Here is a 10,005-nt window from a genome sequence, read left to right as displayed (position 1 = left end):
TCATCTACTCATGACTTATTTATCTACTGCTTGTTTGACAAATTGCTTCAGAAGTAGAAAGCAGTAGGTCTTCATCTCCACAGCAACATTCAAGCACAAATTAATTGACATGCAAGTTATATTTCAAATTGATTATTCCATGATGGCCTTTTTTACCACAGTGCAAGATGGATGGATGTGAGTGTCTTCTAAGAAGTCAAAACAAAAGCCTGAAGTAATTAAAACATTGGTTTACTGTCAGACATGCCCTTAATTATTTCATTATTTTTTTATAACCACTTCATATAGAAGAAAATATTCTAGTGCAAAATAAAATTCAGGGAATGCAAAACAAGTAGGAAAGAGAAATTACCAAATAATTTGGTAGGAAATTGCTCACGACTTGTTGCTTCCAAATGCAAGACACAAAAAATTGATCTAAATTCATCGATAATAATTTCATGTTTATAGTCTATATTGTAATCTTTTGAAATATAATTGGGAGTACATCACATTATTTTTGAGACTTTACTAGTTACTCTGACAACCAAAGGATTGTTACTTGTAAACAGGTCGAGCTGCTCATTGTAGGAGTTGAAATCCAAGGACGAAAAATCCCTTCCTCAACACTCTTGTCACGACTCAGGAAATTTATATTTCTCATGTCACAAATCAATACTATGGAAGCCCTTGCCCATTAGCTTCCTTGCATGATGCCAGAGTCCATTAGGGGGGGGGGTCTTTTGTAGATCATGTAAACTTAATACAGTTTTGTATTAGCGTCCCAAGTTATTGGCTTGGTTTTCATTGCATGGGACCGAAAGGCGTGTGTGTGTGTGTGTGTGTGTGTCTCTGTGTGTCTGTGTCTCTGTGTCTGTCTGTGTGTCTGTGTTAATCAGATGATGACTGCTACACTTCAACCATAGACATGTCCACTCTGGCAAAAGTGAAATAAACATTGCCACAAAGAAGTGTATGAAAGTATTGCAGTGTGATTTTGTAAGCGTTAATAATTTACTCCTACCTGACCTATCATCTTCATAGTTTACATTCATGGATTTTCCTTGTTCATTTCAATAATGCATTAGCATAGAAAGTATGATTGCAATACTACAGCTTGCCAAGTAATATATAAGACACTGATTTGCTATATACAAGTTTAAACAAGCAAATGTGTACATCTTGTTGGTTTCATGTGAAGTGAATTTTATATGCTGTCATAAAAGTATAAAACAAAATTAACTTTAGATATTTGGTTGTCCATACAATTTTCCTTTCAAGGTAGGAAATTGATTGTTATTGTTTTAATTAGTTAATTGTATACACTACTATGGAAACTGAATTACTTTCAGCAAACTCAGACAGGCACAAACTAAAAACTATCATTATAGCTTGTGGTAGATTACACAAGTAGGTGACAAGATCACAATGTCTTGATTGTGTGGATATAATCACCCTGTAATGGAGGTAGTGTAAACCATAAAAGTCCCCAAAATGTACACTGCAAGATCATGGAAGTCATCAGAATTCTACCCTATTCACAATCATTCTGATATAGCTTCATATAAGTATGACATACCATGTCCAACCTCTCTTGCAAAAACTTCATTATATAGTTCTCGTATTCATTACAAAGTTTCATCTAACCGCTTCAATTCAGTTGTGGGTTCTGGACAACAATACCTCTGACCGTCATCAATATACGTCATAAAGACAACTCTGCTCTTCCTCTGATTATCATGTTCTTTGTGTTCCTACAGAGATCTTTGGCAAGAGATCTTATTTCTCCCACATCAGCCACGGGACATTCTTCCTTTTGACCTCCGCCTCTCCAAGTCTCTTTCTGTCACTCTCTCAAGACCTGTTTCTGTATACACTGTCTCAGTCTTCTCCAATCACCTAGTATCCAGTGTCTATGAATCCACTTTTCCCCTTACCACACAGTAAATTTGTTTCTATTTACTTCTGCACTACTAGCTCTGCTTGCAGAGATTATGCCCCTTACAGCTCTTCGTTATTAATATCACATATCAACATGTTGCTACAATAGTTTTAATTTGCACCTGTCTTAATTACCTGAAAGCTTGGTTTCCCACTGTGGCAGTTGAAGAATGTTATCAGGAAAAAAATGACTTTCATACTAGCTATCAAAACATCAACACTTTAAATGTAGGAATGGTATTATAAGGACTAGTTTCAATAAAAAGAATATCAAATACACTAGCCATCAAATAGGCAACAAATTAACATTCTTATCATTGATGTACATGTAACAAAACTAATGTTATCAAAGCACTAAAGTTCACCATTCCACTTGTCCATCCACACTTTCCATGTGCACACATTGCAATTTATAGATGTAAGAAAAGAAAATATTCTTGGAAATACTTTGGTTTTATTTTACGAAAAAAGTAAGTGTTCAAAGCCTCCCAAGACTTTATTTAATATCTCAACTATAAACAAACACAAACATACAAAATATTGTTATTTGAAAGCTATCCATTTGATAAAAAAAAAACTCTCCAAATTTGCTAAGATTTCATTAAATGTAAACACTTATCTCTTCACTAATGCAACTAACTACTGCTGGTCTTTCTGCAACATGCTTTTTGGGGTTTGATGTTACTCTCTGAATGTTTAAATCCTCACAAACACTGTTTGATTCAGTGTTGAATTTATAATATAGCATGATAAATAAACTCGAATCAAATTGTGCGGGCGCTTCACTTGCGCCATCAATCACGTGATCTATAAAAGCCAATCACCGCACTCCATATCGTTGGCCTAGTGTCACATTACAGGGGTAGGAAACGAAAACGACACCAGGAAAGGTCGTGAAATATGCCCAACAAAACCAAGAAAGATAAGGTAAATAGTGTCAGATCGTCAGTTTGGGATTTTTTTGTCGATCTATGTTATTTTAACATTTCTTTGAATGTGATTGATCTATGTTTGCGGGCTCGATGTCTTTATAAGGAGGCATTTGTCGTCGGTGTGTGTAGCGTTTGCAGTCATGCTCCACTGTAGTATACCATAGTTCACCCCATGAATACGATCACATTCGCCTGACGTTTCTCTTATTATACGATCTCTCTTCTTGTACAGGCGCCGGTAAAATCTACTGGCGGGGGAAAAACGAACAAGGACGCTTCGGAGACCAATGACGAGGTAGGACAATAGTTTGTTTCAATATTTTCCTGTCTCGTGTGTGTATCTAACCGGTTTGTAATGGCGGATCAATTCATACTCAACTAATAAGTGTAACAGTTAGTAAACTCCGATCTGAAGCCAATCGAGAACCCCTTGGAGAAAGTCTGGTCCGTTTTCTGTTGGCCCCTGACCCTTTCCGTTAGAGGCTATATATTCAGAATAGTATATTGATGCATTTATGTTGTCGATTTGTGATTTTCACCCTCTGAATTCTGGAGTGATTATAATGGTGACTCCCTTCGTAAGTGTCAGTTGTTAACTGGACAGTTTCGGCCTCTTCTATCTTGATTTATGCACATTGTGGTCCGTCATCTCGTATACATCGTTCATAGCAATGATGGACGAACAAGATCAGGACAGCTGTCGTAGTTTTCGTGTTATCAAAGTTATGTTAAACGATACTAAATTAAGATATGCTGACTTGCTTACTAAGTTTATTCTTCGAGTGGGTGAGTACTAGAGTAGGTATCAACAATAAACATGGCTGCCACCATTATTTTTGGACTGAACTCGAATTACTGACCCACTTCCGCTAAGTAATTCTGAAATGATGGTGCAACTATTTTGAAGGAATGCCGGCCGAGATAAGTTTACCAACCAAGTTAAAAGTTCACACCTGAGCTGTGAAATGGTATGGTAGCTTGGCAGCACAAGACAAATTTACATATTGTATGTAACTTAGGTTTTCTGTCAACAGTGTCTCTGTGATGTGTTTGTTGGATGTATACTTGAGTAGTCACATTTGAGTTTAATATGTGGGAATGTGTGTATTTGTAAGACGATTTCTTATTCATGGATGTTTCTACTGGTATCTACAGGGTGGTCGAAAACATGTTGGAAATACACCTCCGCCAACACAGTTAACCAAAATCAAGTATCCAGGCCAACAACAGCCACTAATCAAAAAGGAAAGGAGGCAGAATTCATCAAGATTCAACATTAGTAAAAACAGAGAACTTCAAAAATTACCTCTTTTAAAGGGTGAGTTGATAATTTTTACCTTAGTTGTATACAATGTACTGTGTAACAGTGTTGAACATGGTAAGGGCCATTTCTATTACTGATTTTTGGGTGATTAGTACCGGATAGGGTTAATAGGAGTGTCAATGAAAGATCCAATAACTGAATGGAACATGTCAGTGGAAGAAGAAGACTGAGTCAGTTGTATAAAATACCTTGTGTGAAATTAGAAAGCTTCCTAACAACCGTGCAATTTACAAACATTTCATATTTGATAAATCAATGCACTCTGAAAAGTGATTGAGTTACATTCCAATTTATATGACAATTCTCAGGTCACAGTTGTATTGGGATCACACTTTATGTACAATCATTCATGTATATGTACATATTGGCAACATGACATACATATACATATACAGACACATATACTTTTATCTCATGTGCCTTTGCAAATCAATACCAAACTTACATGATCACCCAGGGTTGTGAAAGTACCATCATATATTGTGTTTGATAGCAACAGTCCCAAAAAAATGGTTGCGTATCAACAGAGATTAAATGTGATAAATATTGTTGTTTGTGTAACAGAACATTTACATGTTGAGATTGAAGAATGAAGTAGACCAGATAGATAACAATAAACCATGGTGTAACCAACATGCCTTGTTACCCAATTTCTAATTAAAGGAGAGCATTTCAGTTTTCCGATAACTTTTTCCCCCAATGATTAATTTCATCACTGAGTCGTTGGTCTGTGAGTTTGTCTAAGTATGCTGTAGTGTAGACATATATAGTTTATTGATTGTAACTTATAAAGGCAGACAATTCTATTGGTTCCCGTAGTATAATCTGTTAGAAGGTGTTTGAGATGAAATCTTGGCATTTGAGGTCACCACAAATCCTTAGCTGTTACAAATAAGTATATGTGTTGGTGTGTAAAAGTTTAATTGTGATTTCCTGTGATTCTTAGGTTATTGACCCTATAGGAATACTAATACAATAGAATAATTATATCACATATGGATTTACAATAACATTATGATGGTACGCATCATATCAAATTAATTTACAGAAAGCATTAACACTTTTTTTGAACATGCTCTATCTTTTGATTGTACTTTACATTGATAAAGTTTTTGTTTCATGGCAGATATGAAAAATATTATAGCCTGTCAATAACATCATTTTACTGAGGTCAAAGGTTAAAGTCCTTTTCAGATTAAATTTGTTTTCTTTCTTGATAGAAGTTCTTCACAATACAGAATTCTTCATGTAATGATTTACGAACTTGTCATCCCCACAATACACTAACTTGCCAACTCAGTCAGTGTCTAATCCAAAGTATCTGTCTGTCCACAACAAAAGGGGAATGTGACTTACAATTATTGTTTAATCACATATCTTTGTTCAGTTGAAATAACCGACAATGACCTCTGATCTCCAAGTCCAAACATGGCACACAACATGTAGTTATTGTAGTGTAAGCCTGTGTTTGTACTTTTCTAAGTGTATGGCATAGAAAACAATCTTTGCATACTGTGTATAGTTTTTTGAAATACTGGTAATAAAATAATTTTTGGTGCCTGTTAAAGATGGACAAACTTAACAAATATGAAATGTTATCAGCTGAGACTACATCAGTTGCTTTATTTCACATTGTCTACATGGTAACATATTGTAAGTCAGTCACCCTAACCATTAGTAACATAAGTAGTCTGCTATACTGTGTGGTAGCATTGAAATCAAGTGATCATCATGAGATGGTTGTACCTGTCAATTAACACCTGACCACACATATACACATTGAAAGTGTATATTATATTATCATTCAAGGAGGCAACACTTGGTTGTTGTTTTACAATAGAACAAAGAAAATATGTCATGATGTCATGGTGTTGGAGATAGACAACATCACTTCTTCATGTCAATCAAAGTAGTCAATTTTCATCATCTGTTTGTCTCTGACTCGCCAAAATGATAAGATGCATATATTAAAGAGTAAAATCATATGTGTGTCTGACTTACAGGACTGAGGAGGTTATGTGGTAATTGAAAATCCCCATCTCGTATGATACTGTATCATATTACTTTGAACGTAGTCTTACTCTGTCAGTTGGTAAGGGTTACAGTCACTGGCACAGAACTAAAATATGCTCAGCTCTCCCAAAGAAATAAGAAGGCATCTTTTAAAAGCCGTTGTCAATGATTAATTACCATATTGTTATATGTGCCAAAAATAAACAAAGTCTGATCTAAAAATACTTAGCTATCAAGGTACTCCATAATTAAAAAGTCAGGCAAACTGAGGACCCAATTATCATCACTATTTTAGATTCTATATTAGTGCAGGTATGTCACAAAACTATTTCATGCAAATATTAAACTGCTGTGACATCAAACTTGAAAGTTATCATAGGTCAGTTAGATTCTAGCCTTGTGGCTGTGATCTTACTGTACTGTTTGCCAAGTAACTCAGAATTTTGCATTGCTATGAAGGGCTCCAACATTTATTGACACTTGAAGCAGTGACAGTCGGATGTGTTGATTTTTGCCCACAAAAGTCAGTGACAGCTTTTTTGTAAGTGTTCTATTCATTTACATGAATATGGGTGTAAGTGCTATTTTTTGACCTAAAAAAATGTGTTCCTATTGGTTAATGTACTACAAAATGTGCATTTGTAAAATTTAGTGTAATATTGTCAGTGATGTAACTTTGTGTCATGAATAACAAGATATCTGGTTGATAGAGTTGGATTGTCTGCTTGGAACAGTGAGTGCTTCATTCATACCATCGTTGTAAACCATAGCGTCATTTATGGCACCGTCTAAGATGCACCACCGTCAAGAGGCGATGGTCGAATTAACTACTATTAAGCAAGCAATGTTGTCTTTCTGAGGATTGAACACCAGCATGCTCATGATACAATGTATCTGGAGGTATACGGTAGAGTGCTACTCACAGCCTCTGCCCACTGCACTCATCTGAGGTCGGAGTTGCTAGTTGTCTTCAGGCCCCAAACACAAGTCATAATATAATTTCAGCACTAAGCTGACAATTATTTGTACTCACAATGGCATTGAGATGTGTCAAAGTCATTTATAGCTGCAATTTATCGAGAATATGCAGTTAGATTGTCAATCAGCATATTTCTGCTATTAGGTCTACCGTTTTGAAATTTATATCACCTTACATGAAAAGGTCGTTGATTGGTTTGATTGCCATGATGTCATTACTCATGAATAGTCAGTCAATACCCATATCCTAAATATGAGATTTCTGTATGAATTAAGCCAGAGTAGCGGAAAAATATGCTCTGGCTTGCGAGAATGCATTCATTCTATAATTATACCTTTTAATATTGAAACAGTCTATTGCAAATCATTGATTCTTTGCCGTGACCTTTGACACCAGTTTAGTAGAGGAAAGGAAAAAGACAGGAATTCTTTATTACATAAACATTGTTGAAATGGAAGAAAATGTGCAATACTTGTTTTCAATGAGTGTTCGTAGAGTGTTTCATTATTAGAAATATGTGAGCAGAAACCAAGGCAAAATTAACTTGATTTCCCTTTACTGCATCATCGCAAACCACGACCGTTTTACGGTACCGTTCTTAACGAGCCGGTCCCTACTTTTATTTTAAAGTGTAGCGGAAGAAATAATAGCTCTGGTTTGGGAGAATGCTTTACTGCTTCTACTGTTAATGCTGAAGGCTGATGTAGTCTTGATATGGTGAAGTTCAAAAACTTGCTGTGTAGACTAATTTGTGTGGACTGGTCTGTGAGGAAATTACTTGTAGATGATAATGTTAATGCCTGTGTGTGTATCACACAAGATTCCTACTTCACTTTGGTTGACATCGAGACATGGATGACAGTGTAACCTGGCTACCACCAATAACGTCATACAATCTGATATTGGATTTTAACTCGTCAAATACTTAGCAAGGGAGGGAATTGGATTGAAATGCATTATTTTCACATAAGTGGCATTCACATGACCTTTTGTAGATATGCCTCTTGCAGCTGTAGTACTCGATATGGAGCTTGTATCACACTGTAGACTTTCCTGCTATCCATCCACACTGAGAGAACTGCAGGTTCTCTACTCTATTAATGACACAGAAAGGAAATGGCCAAACCTCATTCCCTACTACGAAAAATTTTCAGCAATGTTAATTAAACTAGCAGTAAAAACTACTCAAGAATTGGTTGGTTTGAGTGTGGTCGTGTTCTGTAAATTTCCGTCATGACCTCCTTGGGTTGTTGTCCCAGGAGAACAGCAGTTAAAGAGCTCACTGAATTACAACAGTTACTGGTAACTTGCATAAACACCAGTATGAATGACCTTGTTATGTTATTGTTTGTGACAGGTCTGACAGCTATTTTACACTGTACAATAATACACATAGATATATAAATATATATGTAATAATATATGTATAAATATGGTGTCCTGTTTTTACACTGCAGTTCATGCATATACTGTATGGTAATGAGGAATTAATAACTGCCTACAGTATTTGATGTTAAATTTAGCCAGCTTTTCTCATTAAAGTTGAATGGAGGAGTTATCACTGTAGGTAGACAGTGTCTGACATGACATCTGCACTGCTGTTGTTGGTAACCTTTAACATTTCACACAAATGAATCGTTTCACAACTATTATTATAACAATTTAACAATTGTGAAGTCATGCCAGACTGTAGTCACAATTCAGGCTTGGCAAGGCAGTTCTAGTCATTGAATTTATCCCCATCAGTTCTTGTCTTCGATCCAGTGAGACAAGGGTTTCATACCAACATTACTAGTATACATTTATGTAACAATTGTCAATTTGCAGTGTCTCTAGTTTAGCGCAAGTAGAATTCCAAGGATTGAAACTACTACAGATTATTTCTACAGTGGTTTCTAGGTATGGATTTTTCAACTGTATTGTTGTATATGGCACAATGAACTTTGCATCGATAATTTATTGTGTTACGTAAAAGATTTACCTCTTGACTGAAAAGATCAATCAATAGAGAAAAATGAATTAGATTGTGTTAATTAAAGAACTGAAGTTGTGTCTTCAGACTGTCTTTGCCATTAGTGGACTCAGTCAATGAACTGACAGCATACTGGACGGTGAGAAAATGGTTTCCTTTAACATAGCGCAAGTAGTTTGATGTGTTCCTCAGTGATACTGTATTCATGACATGTTGACATTGTATAGTAGTATGCAATAAAAACATGTTCAGCATAACAATCACAAGTATTTCTTGAAGATTTTGAAGTGTTTTCATGGTGTTAGAGGCACCAACCAAACATCTTCCCTGAAAAAATGTCAAACTCTGATATTTTCATTGCCAATTTTAGCGACTTCCTGATGATCCATGGTGTGTGGAGTGTCTAGGTGTGTGTGGCACTTGTATTCACTGTATATTGAGAACAATATGAATCATGATTATAGGGTAATAACAATATAATTTGGTATTTGCCTTAAGGTTAGTATGACACTGGGGAACACTATCAATAAACTGGTTCATTTTATGGCCCAAGCAATTTTGTCTGTTTAACAGCAAAGTCATACAGCTTTCACTTCTCTGGCAAATTTTTGCTTTCAGAGTCAGTGTAGAAATGCTATCAATCACATTTGGCAGGTATGATTAATAGCCGGGTAGGGTTTGAGATTTGTGTGTTCTGTGTAGAAAGAAAATGTTAATGCCATTACTCCTTATCGTTACATTGCCTTCTCATTAAACTGAGTCTGTGGTGAAGATCTTTTCAAATTTATCCATTTGTATCCATTAAAGAACTACTTGGCAAATTTTGACTCATTTTCCCTCAAGTATCAAGTGTTTTGTACAATAA

The 10,005-nt window shown here is 35.7% G+C and overlaps 1 protein-coding gene across 2 annotated transcripts in view; it reads left to right on the top strand.

The window, feature by feature from the left end:
• The first annotated feature begins 2,767 nt into the window (after positions 1 to 2,767).
• The window catches only part of LOC144453406 (serine/threonine-protein phosphatase 2A 56 kDa regulatory subunit gamma isoform-like), a 29,104-nt gene continuing 21,866 nt past the window's right edge, over positions 2,768 to 10,005 (top strand). For both annotated transcript variants that reach the window (XM_078144692.1, XM_078144693.1), the window contains exons 1-3: positions 2,768 to 2,847; positions 3,085 to 3,147; positions 4,008 to 4,170. In XM_078144692.1, coding sequence (XP_078000818.1) covers positions 2,821 to 2,847; positions 3,085 to 3,147; positions 4,008 to 4,170 — 253 coding nt within the window. In that variant the 5' untranslated portion in view covers positions 2,768 to 2,820. The remainder of the gene's footprint in view (positions 2,848 to 3,084; positions 3,148 to 4,007; positions 4,171 to 10,005) is intronic.

The sequence above is a fragment of the Glandiceps talaboti genome, chromosome 2 (genome assembly GCF_964340395.1).
Source record: "Glandiceps talaboti chromosome 2, keGlaTala1.1, whole genome shotgun sequence".
Lineage (NCBI taxonomy): Eukaryota > Metazoa > Hemichordata > Enteropneusta > Spengelidae > Glandiceps > Glandiceps talaboti.
The sequence above is the reverse complement of the archived record's forward strand: the minus strand, read 5'-3'. Positions and strand labels throughout refer to the sequence as shown.